The sequence below is a fragment of the Eleutherodactylus coqui genome, chromosome 2 (assembly GCF_035609145.1).
Source record: "Eleutherodactylus coqui strain aEleCoq1 chromosome 2, aEleCoq1.hap1, whole genome shotgun sequence".
In the NCBI taxonomy this organism is placed as follows: Eukaryota; Metazoa; Chordata; class Amphibia; order Anura; family Eleutherodactylidae; genus Eleutherodactylus; species Eleutherodactylus coqui.
In genome coordinates, this window is record NC_089838.1 from 173260055 (window position 1) to 173274701 (window position 14647).

The 14647-nt window shown below is 54.7% G+C and overlaps 1 protein-coding gene across 2 annotated transcripts in view; it reads right to left on the reverse strand.

The window, feature by feature from the left end:
- HBP1 (HMG-box transcription factor 1) overlaps nucleotides 1–6392 on the reverse strand; it is a 33870-nt gene extending 27478 nt beyond the window's left edge. The window contains exon 1 of one of the 2 annotated variants that reach the window (XM_066591933.1): nucleotides 6247–6392. In XM_066591933.1, the coding sequence (XP_066448030.1) occupies nucleotides 6247–6279 (33 nt within the window). In that variant the 5' untranslated portion in view covers nucleotides 6280–6392. Of the gene's footprint in view, nucleotides 1–5656; nucleotides 5755–6246 lie in introns of those variants that run through there. The other variant, XM_066591934.1, reaches the window with a different exon arrangement.
- Nucleotides 6393–14647: the final 8255 nt, after the last annotated feature.

Genomic DNA, 14647 nt, shown 5'->3' on the forward strand with positions numbered 1-14647 from the left:
GGGCAGCACCTCCGTCACTGCGCGTCTAGGGCCTGTCACACGGACGGACGGGGGCAGCACCTCCGTCACTGCGCGTCTAGGGCCTGTCACACGGACGGACGGGGGCAGCACCTCCGTCACTGCGCGTCTAGGGCCTGTCACACGGACGGACGGGGGCAGCACCTCGGTCACTGCGCGTCTAGGGCCTGTCACACGGACGGACGGGGGCAGCACCTCGGTCACTGCGCGTCTAGGGCCTGTCACACGGACGGACGGGGGCAGCACCTCGGTCACTGCGCGTCTAGGGCCTGTCACACGGACGGACGGGGGCAGCACCTCGGTCACTGCGCGTCTAGGGCCTGTCACACGGACGGACGGGGGCAGCACCTCGGTCACTGCGCGTCTAGGGCCTGTCACACGGACGGACGGGGGCAGCACCTCGGTCACTGCGCGTCTAGGGCCTGTCACACGGACGGACGGGGGCAGCACCTCGGTCACTGCGCGTCTAGGGCCTGTCACACGGACGGACGGGGGCAGCACCTCGGTCACTGCGCGTCTAGGGCCTGTCACACGGACGGACGGGGGCAGCACCTCGGTCACTGCGCGTCTAGGGCCTGTCACACGGACGGACGGGGGCAGCACCTCGGTCACTGCGCGTCTAGGGCCTGTCACACGGACGGACGGGGGCAGCACCTCGGTCACTGCGCGTCTAGGGCCTGTCACACGGACGGACGGGGGCAGCACCTCGGTCACTGCGCGTCTAGGGCCTGTCACACGGACGGACGGGGGCAGCACCTCGGTCACTGCGCGTCTAGGGCCTGTCACACGGACGGACGGGGGCAGCACCTCGGTCACTGCGCGTCTAGGGCCTGTCACACGGACGGACGGGGGCAGCACCTCGGTCACTGCGCGTCTAGGGCCTGTCACACGGACGGACGGGGGCAGCACCTCGGTCACTGCGCGTCTAGGGCCTGTCACACGGACGGACGGGGGCAGCACCTCGGTCACTGCGCGTCTAGGGCCTGTCACACGGACGGACGGGGGCAGCACCTCGGTCACTGCGCGTCTAGGGCCTGTCACACGGACGGACGGGGGCAGCACCTCGGTCACTGCGCGTCTAGGGCCTGTCACACGGACGGACGGGGGCAGCACCTCGGTCACTGCGCGTCTAGGGCCTGTCACACGGACGGACGGGGGCAGCACCTCGGTCACTGCGCGTCTAGGGCCTGTCACACGGACGGACGGGGGCAGCACCTCGGTCACTGCGCGTCTAGGGCCTGTCACACGGACGGACGGGGGCAGCACCTCGGTCACTGCGCGTCTAGGGCCTGTCACACGGACGGACGGGGGCAGCACCTCGGTCACTGCGCGTCTAGGGCCTGTCACACGGACGGACGGGGGCAGCACCTCGGTCACTGCGCGTCTAGGGCCTGTCACACGGACGGACGGGGGCAGCACCTCGGTCACTGCGCGTCTAGGGCCTGTCACACGGACGGACGGGGGCAGCACCTCGGTCACTGCGCGTCTAGGGCCTGTCACACGGACGGACGGGGGCAGCACCTCGGTCACTGCGCGTCTAGGGCCTGTCACACGGACGGACGGGGGCAGCACCTCGGTCACTGCGCGTCTAGGGCCTGTCACACGGACGGACGGGGGCAGCACCTCGGTCACTGCGCGTCTAGGGCCTGTCACACGGACGGACGGGGGCAGCACCTCGGTCACTGCGCGTCTAGGGCCTGTCACACGGACGGACGGGGGCAGCACCTCGGTCACTGCGCGTCTAGGGCCTGTCACACGGACGGACGGGGGCAGCACCTCGGTCACTGCGCGTCTAGGGCCTGTCACACGGACGGACGGGGGCAGCACCTCGGTCACTGCGCGTCTAGGGCCTGTCACACGGACGGACGGGGGCAGCACCTCGGTCACTGCGCGTCTAGGGCCTGTCACACGGACGGACGGGGGCAGCACCTCGGTCACTGCGCGTCTAGGGCCTGTCACACGGACGGACGGGGGCAGCACCTCGGTCACTGCGCGTCTAGGGCCTGTCACACGGACGGACGGGGGCAGCACCTCGGTCACTGCGCGTCTAGGGCCTGTCACACGGACGGACGGGGGCAGCACCTCGGTCACTGCGCGTCTAGGGCCTGTCACACGGACGGACGGGGGCAGCACCTCGGTCACTGCGCGTCTAGGGCCTGTCACACGGACGGACGGGGGCAGCACCTCGGTCACTGCGCGTCTAGGGCCTGTCACACGGACGGACGGGGGCAGCACCTCGGTCACTGCGCGTCTAGGGCCTGTCACACGGACGGACGGGGGCAGCACCTCGGTCACTGCGCGTCTAGGGCCTGTCACACGGACGGACGGGGGCAGCACCTCGGTCACTGCGCGTCTAGGGCCTGTCACACGGACGGACGGGGGCAGCACCTCGGTCACTGCGCGTCTAGGGCCTGTCACACGGACGGACGGGGGCAGCACCTCGGTCACTGCGCGTCTAGGGCCTGTCACACGGACGGACGGGGGCAGCACCTCGGTCACTGCGCGTCTAGGGCCTGTCACACGGACGGACGGGGGCAGCACCTCGGTCACTGCGCGTCTAGGGCCTGTCACACGGACGGACGGGGGCAGCACCTCGGTCACTGCGCGTCTAGGGCCTGTCACACGGACGGACGGGGGCAGCACCTCGGTCACTGCGCGTCTAGGGCCTGTCACACGGACGGACGGGGGCAGCACCTCGGTCACTGCGCGTCTAGGGCCTGTCACACGGACGGACGGGGGCAGCACCTCGGTCACTGCGCGTCTAGGGCCTGTCACACGGACGGACGGGGGCAGCACCTCGGTCACTGCGCGTCTAGGGCCTGTCACACGGACGGACGGGGGCAGCACCTCGGTCACTGCGCGTCTAGGGCCTGTCACACGGACGGACGGGGGCAGCACCTCGGTCACTGCGCGTCTAGGGCCTGTCACACGGACGGACGGGGGCAGCACCTCGGTCACTGCGCGTCTAGGGCCTGTCACACGGACGGACGGGGGCAGCACCTCGGTCACTGCGCGTCTAGGGCCTGTCACACGGACGGACGGGGGCAGCACCTCGGTCACTGCGCGTCTAGGGCCTGTCACACGGACGGACGGGGGCAGCACCTCGGTCACTGCGCGTCTAGGGCCTGTCACACGGACGGGGGCAGCACCTCGGTCACTGCGCGTCTAGGGCCTGTCACACGGACGGACGGGGGCAGCACCTCGGTCACTGCGCGTCTAGGGCCTGTCACACGGACGGACGGGGGCAGCACCTCGGTCACTGCGCGTCTAGGGCCTGTCACACGGACGGACGGGGGCAGCACCTCGGTCACTGCGCGTCTAGGGCCTGTCACACGGACGGACGGGGGCAGCACCTCGGTCACTGCGCGTCTAGGGCCTGTCACACGGACGGACGGGGGCAGCACCTCGGTCACTGCGCGTCTAGGGCCTGTCACACGGACGGACGGGGGCAGCACCTCGGTCACTGCGCGTCTAGGGCCTGTCACACGGACGGACGGGGGCAGCACCTCGGTCACTGCGCGTCTAGGGCCTGTCACACGGACGGACGGGGGCAGCACCTCGGTCACTGCGCGTCTAGGGCCTGTCACACGGACGGACGGGGGCAGCACCTCGGTCACTGCGCGTCTAGGGCCTGTCACACGGACGGACGGGGGCAGCACCTCGGTCACTGCGCGTCTAGGGCCTGTCACACGGACGGACGGGGGCAGCACCTCGGTCACTGCGCGTCTAGGGCCTGTCACACGGACGGACGGGGGCAGCACCTCGGTCACTGCGCGTCTAGGGCCTGTCACACGGACGGACGGGGGCAGCACCTCGGTCACTGCGCGTCTAGGGCCTGTCACACGGACGGACGGGGGCAGCACCTCGGTCACTGCGCGTCTAGGGCCTGTCACACGGACGGACGGGGGCAGCACCTCGGTCACTGCGCGTCTAGGGCCTGTCACACGGACGGACGGGGGCAGCACCTCGGTCACTGCGCGTCTAGGGCCTGTCACACGGACGGACGGGGGCAGCACCTCGGTCACTGCGCGTCTAGGGCCTGTCACACGGACGGACGGGGGCAGCACCTCGGTCACTGCGCGTCTAGGGCCTGTCACACGGACGGACGGGGGCAGCACCTCGGTCACTGCGCGTCTAGGGCCTGTCACACGGACGGACGGGGGCAGCACCTCGGTCACTGCGCGTCTAGGGCCTGTCACACGGACGGACGGGGGCAGCACCTCGGTCACTGCGCGTCTAGGGCCTGTCACACGGACGGACGGGGGCAGCACCTCGGTCACTGCGCGTCTAGGGCCTGTCACACGGACGGACGGGGGCAGCACCTCGGTCACTGCGCGTCTAGGGCCTGTCACACGGACGGACGGGGGCAGCACCTCGGTCACTGCGCGTCTAGGGCCTGTCACACGGACGGACGGGGGCAGCACCTCGGTCACTGCGCGTCTAGGGCCTGTCACACGGACGGACGGGGGCAGCACCTCGGTCACTGCGCGTCTAGGGCCTGTCACACGGACGGACGCGGGCAGCACCTCGGTCACTGCGCGTATAGGGCCTGTTCACACGGACGGACGGGGGCAGCACCTCTGTCACTGCGCGTATAGGGCCTGTTCACAGGGACGGACGCGGGCAGCACCTCCGTCACTGCGCGTATAGGGCTGGATGTAGTACAGAAACTTTTTTCTCACTGGCCAAGTAACACAAAAAGGACCAAAATGAAGTAGCTTTTGGGGGAAAAAAAAAAAAAAAAGGAACCACAAACCAAACCGTCTCCTGGCTACTGTATATAAGCCTGCAGGAATACATGTAACCGCTCCACACTCGGGGCCCGGGTGACGACTCCCCCGCGCCCCCCGAACGGCTCTCAGTGTAGTGAGGGGCCTGCAGACGAGCGCCCTCTAACGGCCGCGGCGCTCCGGCAGAGAGCTGACTATCAGGAAACAAGCAGCGAGAAGACAACAATCGCCGCGGTCACGTGAGCTGCTGTTTATAGTCCGGCCGCGCATGCGCACAAGCCTCCCCCATTCATTCACTGCGCGTCTCTCAAGGACCGCTGTACGGAGGAGCCGGCGGGCCCCTGAGCGCCCCCAGCAGGCAGCCATCTCTGCACGGGGCGTCTTTACTGCCTTCATTAAAAAAAAATCCCCGCAAACGTTATATAAGCGCAGCCTGGGAGCTACGAGCAGCATGTTGACAGCGCCCCCTGTGGTGGGAGAGTTCTCCCCTTACATTCCAGGCTGGGGGCCATTGAAAGATCGCGAACGGGGACTATAGAACGTAACGAGAAGGCGGCGGTGTGGGCGCACCGGCGGGCGGATGACAGGAGGAACAGCCAGGGGCAGCGGGATGAATGAGCCGCCACGGACAACAGCTGTGAGGGCAGCCGCGCCCAGCCGTCCCCCGGCCGCACAGCGCAGTCACAGCCGCCGCCCGGAAATGAATGAAGTCTCCGAAATGGAGTCAACAACACCGACAAAAACAATGAACGTCACAGGCTGCGGCTATGGGCGCTCACCGCCTGCCGTCCCCGCCGCCCCGCACTGTGCGCAGCGCCTCCCGACCGCGGGGCAGCCTATCCCCCACCCGCTGCCCCCGGGCCGCCGCACACAACACTTGTCACCACTAACTTTCTTTCTCTACTTACCAAACCCGTCGCCATTACCTAATCGCTATCCCATAAAGTGCTGTGGGGGCAGGAGCTACACGACAACTCGGTCTGCCATTGGTTGCGTAACCCGCCCGTCAAGCGAACTACACTTCCGATTGGTGAAAAGTTATGCCCGTCAGCTATTGGCTAGCACAGTGGAAGCGAAGACGTGCGCTCATTGGTCCAGCTGCATGTCAATCAAATAACTTCTAGTACTCGGATTGGCTAGTGTAGGAATGTTTTGTCAATGTTGATCGGAGTTTCTGGGCTTGGTGGCTGATGGGAAATGTAGTTTTTTTCTATCGTGTCACATGTATGTCTATGATGGAAGTGAACTACATGTCCCGTGATGCATAGCGGGCTAGGTTACTGATTGTAAACAAGAGTCACTGGGACACGTGTATCAGATTGTGCTTGTTATGATTCTGAGAATGAACTGAAAGAGGGCGCTGGTTGGACGCTTCTTCATAGTTTCCACTGCTGGAGACAATAACAGCTGTTATGGCTTTCTGGTATAGCCAGAGAGAGAAATATCGCACAACATAATTAGACATTAGCTCACTGCTATAGATATTTAGCACACTTACCTGACATCCCGTCCCGTCCATCACACTGATCATAAGAAAAGGGTCTCCTAACTCCCCAGAAACACCCCCACTCTTGTCCGTCAGCTGCGGGGTCACTCCGTCGGAAATTGTAGACTAGAAATAAATACTGAAGTGTCATTCTACTCAGGTCACGTGGTGCATCCTCTCCAGCCGCTACAATGTAACAGTCTGATGCAACTGGCTGCACAGCCGACGCCTCCCCCGTCTCTGGTGAGCAGAGGACGGACGGAGTCGGCTATGTTGTGCACGGAGTCACATAGCTGGGCTGCAGGACAGATGGAGGTGCAGAGGAAGCCGCATCCATGGGCGCTCCGTCCACAGATCAGGCACTTTCAAGCTCCTGCAGCAGGGATGGAAGTGTCACTGCCCGTTGTATGTATGTCTCCATGAGTGTATGACCAGCTCACGCATTTGATTGCTGTGTGACCAGGCGTGTGCAGACGTGTAGGGCAGCGATTGTGCGCTACGTATAGCAGTGTATTTCACGCACGCCGTCATGTGCAATCTGATTTGTTTACTGGTTTCTTTTTTTCCTCAAATTTCTTGCTTAGTGACATTACATATAAACGCCGCACATATGTACAGTGTTTATTACACACCCATAGAAAACAATGGGCTCCATCAACGTGTAATACGTGGTAAAATAGAACATGCTACGTTCTCTTTTGCGCTCGCATTATATGCAATGTAGATAGACAAGTGTAAAGGGATCAATGAAAACCGATGTACTTTCATCACGTATTATGCGCATGCACATCGTGCGTATATATAAAGTGTCATGTGCCTCCTTGTGTATATATACTGTATAAATTACAATATAACACACAGTATGAATTTGCCTATAAATGTTTTGGTTTTTTAACTTTTCCATTCCTTAGAGGCTTATTCAGACGACCATACATTGGCCAGGTATTCACGCCGGCTGATATACAGCGTCCCTCTCTGCAGGGGGAGAAGGCTGGAAGAGCCAGGAGCAATGCACTGAGCTCCCGCCCCCTCTCTGCCAACTCTCCACCCCTCTGCACTATTTGCAATGAGGGGGAGGTCGGATGGAGGCGGAGCTAATTCTTAAATCCCCTTAGCTCCGCCCCTGTCCTGCCTCCTCTCATTGCAAATAGTGCAGAGGGGGCGGGAGCTCAGAGCACTGCTCATGGCTCTTCCAGCCTCCTCCCCCTGCAGAGAGAGACGCCGTATATCGTCCGGCGTGAATACCCGGACGATATACGGTCGTCTGAATAAGCCCTAAAAGTGCTCTATAGTCACTCTGTCCTCCCTTGTTGCTGCTGACCAGGACATGTGACTGCTACAGGCAATCACTATCCACAGTAATGACCTTCTATAGCCAGTGATTGGCTGCAGCAGTCACATGTCCTGGTCAGCAGCAACCAGGAAAGGCAGAGAGGCTGTGAAGCAATTTAAAGTAAAGGGAAAACCCCTTGAAAGGGAATCTGTCACATTCCCAGTATGATTACTACAATGCCAAATTTATGGAGTTTTTTTTTTTTTGCTGTACTACTTTTAAAATACAAAATATCTTTGGAAAAAAATAAAATTATTTTCTGCCGCCATCTTCTGACAGCCGTAACGTTTTTGTTTCTCAGTCGACATAGTTGTTTGAGGACTCATTTTTTGCGATAGTTTCTATTGGTACCAATTTGGAGCACATATGACTTTTTAATTACATTTTTCTTGGAGATGGGGTGACCAAAAAAATTCTGACGTGTATATTTTTTTTCTAACATTCACCGTACGGGGTAAATAATCAGACTTTTATGGAAGCAGAGATACCAAATTTGTGTTTGTTTTCTTTTATTTACATTCTTTTATTATAAATATGGGAAAAGGGTTTTTTCTTAATGATTATAAAAAAGGTAATATAAGTTTTATAAAACTTTTTTAAACTGATTTTTACAATTTTTTTGTAGTCACCATGGGGTACATAAACTTACGATGGTTTGAACGCTCCTGTAATATAATGTAATACCATAGTATTACATTATACTGTGATCTGACAGACATTCTAACAAACCCCGAACCTCCATGACATTAATGCTGCAATTTTTAGATGTTTATTCTATCAATAAATAGTGAAGCTGCAATGACAAAAATAATATATGGATACACTGTGCTACGCCTAGCGTTAGCCCCTGCGCATCTGTGCACCACACAGGTATTCAAAGAACACCACAAAAGCAAGGAAGTCATCATTGGCTCTTTCGCTCATGCACTCTGCCTATACAGGCAAAGGGTGCATTCAGAGGACTGTATATCGGCTGAGTTTTCATGCCCAGCCGATATACGGCGTCTCTCTCTGCAGGGGGAGAAGGCTGGAAGAGCCGAGAGCTCCCGCTCCCTATCTGCCTCCTCTCTGCCCCCCTGCACTATTTTCGATGAGGAGAGGCGGGACGGGGCAGAGCTAATTTCCGGAACCTAGCCCCACCCCTGCCCCGCCTCCTCTCATTGCAAATAGTGCAGAGGGGCGGAGAGGAGGCAGAGAGGGGGCGGGAGCTCAGAGCACTGCTCCCCGCTCTTCCAGCCTCCTCCCCTGCAGAGAGAGACGCCGTATATTGGATGGGCGTGAAAACCCGGCCGATATACGGTCGTCTGAATGCACCCATATACATAGTTGGCTCATTAAAATGAGAAATAGTTCAGAAACATTCAGTCTTTCACACTCGCTGTATAAGTGGATTAGAGGGACTGAACAAGCACCGTTTAAACCAAACGAGAAAAGCACAAGCCAACGATTTTTATGTCTGCATAAAATGAATAACGAGCGAACGATTATACTTTGATTGTTTGGTTCTCTAGACTAGAGTATTTTTATTTTTCCATCAACTGAGCTGTATGAGGGTTAGTCTTTTGCGGGACGGGTTTTAGTTTTTATTGGTACCATGTTGAGCTGTATATGACTTATGATTACTTGTTATTCCTAATTTGCAGAAGCGAGATGGACAGAAAAGTAGTGAAAGAGTGTAAAAATAATGGAATGACTGCATGTGGTACTAAGGGCGCCCATCCACTGGCGATTTTTTTTCCCTGCGAAATTCGCAGCATTTTTTTCTCTGCAGGGGTCTATGGGACTTGTAATGTTAAAATCGCGATCGCGCAAAATCGCGATTTCGCGGTAAATTGCGATTTTGCGCGATCGCGATTTTAACATTACAAGTCCCATAGACCCCTGCAGAGAAAAAAATGCTGCGAATTTCGCAGGGAAAAAAAATCGCCAGTGGGTGGGCGCCCTAAGAGTGAATTAAAGGGAGTTATTGAAGTGCTGAGCGAGAAGCAGCCGAGAAGCCAGCAAGCAGGCGGCAAGTCTGTTGGTTTAAATGCTCTGCACGAGTGCTGACGATCTTAGAGGTGAGGTCAGCAGTTGTGCAGTTTTTCAAAAAACTGTCGGCCCGTGTAAAGGAGCCTTTTGATGGCGAGTCTAGAGATTTGCATAATCAAATTGTGGAGTTGAACATGCAGTTGGCTAAGAAAAATGGTGAACTGGTGTTTTTGATAAGAGAACTTAAAGGGGTTGTCTCGCGAAAGCAAGTGGGGTTATACACTTCTGTATGGCCATATTAATGCACTTTGTAATATACATCGTGCATTAAATATGAGCCATACAGAAGTTATTCACTTACCTGCTCCGTTGCTAGCGTCCCCGTCGCCATGGATCCGTCTAATTCTGATGTCTTCTTGCTTTTTTAGACGCGCTTGCGCTGTGTGGTCTTCTGCCTGGTGAATGGGGCCGCTCGTGCCGGAGAGCTGGTCACCGCGTCGTCATCGTAGCTCCGCCCCGTCACGTGTGCCGATTCGAGCCAATCAGGAGGCTGGAATCGGCAATGGAATGCACAGAGCCCATGGTGCACCATGGGAGAAGACCCGCGGTGCACCATGGGAGAAAACCGCAGTGCATCCCTGGGAAAGGACCGGCGGCCATCTTTGAGAGAAGATTTTTTAAAGTCCTTATTTCGTCGGATCGGTGAGTAGCAAGCGGTTTAAAAACCGCTTTAATTTGCTATTTTATGCCGGGGGTGACAGGGGGAATGGGGTAAGGTAAAAATTTGAGGTTTGCCGCGAGACAACCCCTTTAAACAAGCGTGATTCTGAATGCAAGTGAAACATGGTGGAGACGCAGCTTCAAGAACTGCAAGTAAAGATCACTGAAGTTGACAGAGTACAGGCAGGGCTGTCCGAGAAGGTGAACAGACTGCAGGTGGAATTGGTAGCTCAGATTGAAGAGTCTCAAAAGCTAGTGCAAGAGATGCGCCAGAGGCTTGGCCTTAGTGCACACCTGAAGACAATGCAAGATGAGAGAAATGTGTTCGTCAAGTACTTAGAGGAAGATGCAAAAACTAAGAAAAGCTATCAAAGCGGATTTCAACACTTCAGGCCCAGGTGTCCATTATGGGAAAAAAAATTGACAAAAATACTGCATGCTTGGATTCTGTTGAAGAGCAGATGAGAGAAATTCAAGGAGAATTGAAAGATACAAATAAACGGTATGAAGAAAAAGCAGCCTCTTATGATAAACTTGAGAAGTTTAAAGTGAATCTTCAGCAGGAACTAGATGTTACAGTGGAAATTGGTCACCAACATCAGACTGTGTCCAAATGGGAGAAAAAGCATAAGACGTGTGAACAGGGGCTTACTGAAGAGAGAATCAGGTCTGTGATATATCTCATTGAACGTGAACGTGCTGAAAAAAAAGGGCTCATAAGAAAGAGGCAGTAGCAGCAACCTTGACACGCACCCTGAAAGTGGTGTCAGAGGAAAACACGCTGTTTAAAACGTCCGCCAAGAAGTTAAAGGAGATGTCCCGAGGCAGCAAGTGGGTCTATACACTTCTGTATGGCCATAATAATGCACTTTGTAATGTACATTGTGCATTAATTATGAGCCATACAGAAGTTATAAAAAGTTTTATACTTACCTGCTCCGTTGCTGGCGTCCTCGTCTCCATGGTGCCGACTAATTTTCGCCCTCCGATGGCCAAATTAGCCGCGCTTGCGCAGTCCGGGTCTTCTCCTCTTCTCTATGGGGCTCCGTGTAGCTCCGCCCCGTCACGTGCCGATTCCAGCCAATCAGGAGGCTGGAATCGGCAATGGACCGCACAGAAGCCCTGCGGTCCATGAAGACAGAGGATCCCGGCGGCCATCTTCAGCAGGTGAGTATGAAGACGCCGGACCGCCGGGATTCAGGTAAGCGCTGTGCGGGTGGTTTTTTTAACCCCTGCATCGGGGTTGTCTCGCGCCGAACGGGGGGGGGGTTTAAAAAAAAAAAAACCCGTTTCGGCGCGGGACATCTCCTTTAAGCGTAAGGTGAAACACTGGGTATCAAATAGTCGTGTTGTAGAATAGAAGGTTCGGAGACTAGGACCCAGTTCAGGCAGCAAATTAAAGATCTTGTTGAAGAATCTTAAAAATGAGAGACAAGCAGTAAAGCATGCCAAATTATGCTTAGAAAGTGAGGCTGCTAAAGCTGAGAGGACCACTAGAGAAGCAGAGACTAAAAAAGAGAGTAGCAAAGCAGAGTCAGTAGAGGCAGACTCTACAACAAGGACCTGTAGAGAAGCAACTGAAGAACTGACAGCAGTTCAGGAATGAGAAAGAGGAGTTGAAGCAAGAGATGCAGGGTCGAGAGGTGGCAGCCAAGAAAGTGTCAGATACAGAACAGGAAGAAAATTGCAGTGATAGCCCGACCCATCGAGATCCCAAGTGTGGAGTTTTGACCCTGGATGGACAAAGGCTGTGATTAGGCCTATGGCCTTTATCAGAAGGGTGTGGGGGGAGTCATATGTGGTAAGTCTGTGAACAGAATGGCCTGCAAGGGGCTGTAAACAGGCCTTTTGTGTACTGAATGTAATCAGCAGGGACAGCAGGGTAGGTGCATCTGGAGGAGCTACAATATCCAGATACATTCAGTCCCATGCTGAATGCTAGGGCAGAGCTGCTGCAGAAAGCCAGAGCAGCACTATTGCCGAAAACTGGGCCAGGCTCTGATAGAGAGCTGGAGCTACTTCTTGAGAGGACAGTTAAAAGGAGGCTGAATGCCTGACGTCTGTGGGAGACCAGGCTGTGGTACGGATGGTAAGGATGCCCCCCAGACTGACACCCTGTTGGGTATGTGTGGTGGCGCTATGCCACTGTGTTAGTAGTGAGTAAGCAAACTAGTGTTTAGTTAGTTTCTGGACGGGCAAGTGTTTGTTACGTTTATAGCATGAAGTGTATGTGCTGCCAGTGGTTTCTGTGTTTCCCCTGGATTTCCGTGTTATCCGTAAATATTCAAGAAAATAAGTTATTCAGACTTTTACATTGACTGAGTGGACCACTGTGACATCGCCAACCCCATCCCCCCACGCAGACATTGCTGCAGTATCTATTCAAACACGTCGGTGTACTGGGTCAAAGGCAATGTCAGCAAAAGCTTGTGCAACACAGTGATTTGCTTCACATATGGTACTGTGGGTGTTGGAGTTAAAGAATAATAGCATATTAAATATTTCATGGTGCAGCATGTTAAAAATCTCTACTATGGTCTTTAGTATTAAAATAAATTGAAAAACTAAAGACCACAAAAGAGATTATAACTTACGACATTCAAATTGGAGAGCAGTTTGTAAATTTATATTTTACTTTTAAGGGTGGCTTCACATTGGCGAGGGAATCGCACAATTTCCCAGCGCTGCGGGAAATCGCAAAATTATGAAGCCAATGGCTTCAAATGGCTCCATGCACAAGTGCGATGTTTAACGCTTGCGATGCAGCTTCAAAACAAAATTGCGGCATGTCCATTCTTTTTGCTATCTCGCACATTCATTTCAATAGGGCCGGCGGCAGCAGCTCCAGCCCCATTGAAATGAATGGGAGATGCTCGCGGTCCTCTGCCACTGCTGTGACAGCAGTGGCAGGGGACTGTCCGTGACGAGAATTGTTTCTTGGAGGGGGGCTTGAAATATAAGCCCCCCGGAAATAATATATTACTGTTGCAAAAAAAAAAAAAAAGATACTAATACATCATCTGGGAAGCGCTGTCATCTCCGGCGCGCCTTCTTGCAGGTGCTGTCACTCTTCTTCTCCTTGTCTTCCAGCCAGGGATTTAAAAATCCCTGCCCCTGAAAGCGCTGACTCTGATTGGCCACAGCGCTCAGCCAATTAGAGACAGCGCTTTCAGGGGGTGAGGATTTTTAAATCCCCAGCTGGAATACAAGGAGAAGAAGAGTGTCAGCACCTGCAAGAAGACGTGCTGGAGATGACATTGCTTTCCAGGTGATGTATTAGTGTTTTTTTTTTTTACAACAATCATGTGTTTTTTTTCAAGGAGAGGGGGGTGCTTATCTTTTAATCCCCCTCCCCGAAAATCCTCGCCACGGACAGTCCCATGGCACTGCTGTTACAGCAGTGGCAGAGGACCGTGAGCATCTCCCATTCATTTCAGTGGGGCTGGTGCTGCTGCCGCTGGCCCAATTGAAATGAATGGGAGAAGATTACTATCTCCTGCTGCGGCTTTGACAGCCAGGGCAGGAGATTTCATCAGCCCTGCAGGCATGGGAGGCCGTTTCCCTGTGAAAAGCCTTGCATCCAGGGCTTGAGGAGGACTGCGAGATCCTGGCATCAATCACATCACAATATCGCTTTCACAAGTGTGCAGGAGCCCTAAGTCAGAATTCAGTATTTATTCTGTGCGTTTCTATTTTCTTTTGTCATGGTTTTTAAAAAGCCTTATTATAAGATCAGCTCCCATTCTTGTTTCCAATGTACTGGAAGGTAATTCAGGCACTATTTTTATTGTAATAAAACTTGAGTTATAGAAAATGAAAAGTATGTATTTTACATGCAGCAAAACGCCATTCATGTCAGTAAAATTAAAGGAAAGGTATAAAAAAATCAAGCACCTATACGTTTTCCTTTTGCTGCAAAACTTTGCATGCAGTTACATTTCAGGTAGATATGCAAATGGTGTGATTAGATGAACAGTCTTGTCACCTGAGGCCCTAAAAGTGGTTCCATGTTTAGCCTATAAAAAGCTCCCAGAGGCTACTTGTGTGTAGTGGACCTCTTCTCCCGCTTGTGTAGAGCTTGTTGACCACTAGACATCACTACGATGCAATCAAAGAGATTTCACCCAGTTAACAGAGGTTGAGAGGCGGCGCATTATTGAAATGCAAGAAGCTGGATGGTCATATCGACGAACTGCCCGCCACCTGGGCCGTTCTGACCAGACTGTTAGGAGGTGTTGCGCCCAATAGATGCGTGAGGCTCCAAAAAAGCGACCAGACTCAGAACGCCTTCGAGAGACCACCAGTAGAGAGGATTGTGTCTGGTCATTCGACAAGCATGAGCAGCTCCTACTGTTCTGTTGTCAGCCAACCAGAGACAGGTTGCACCAT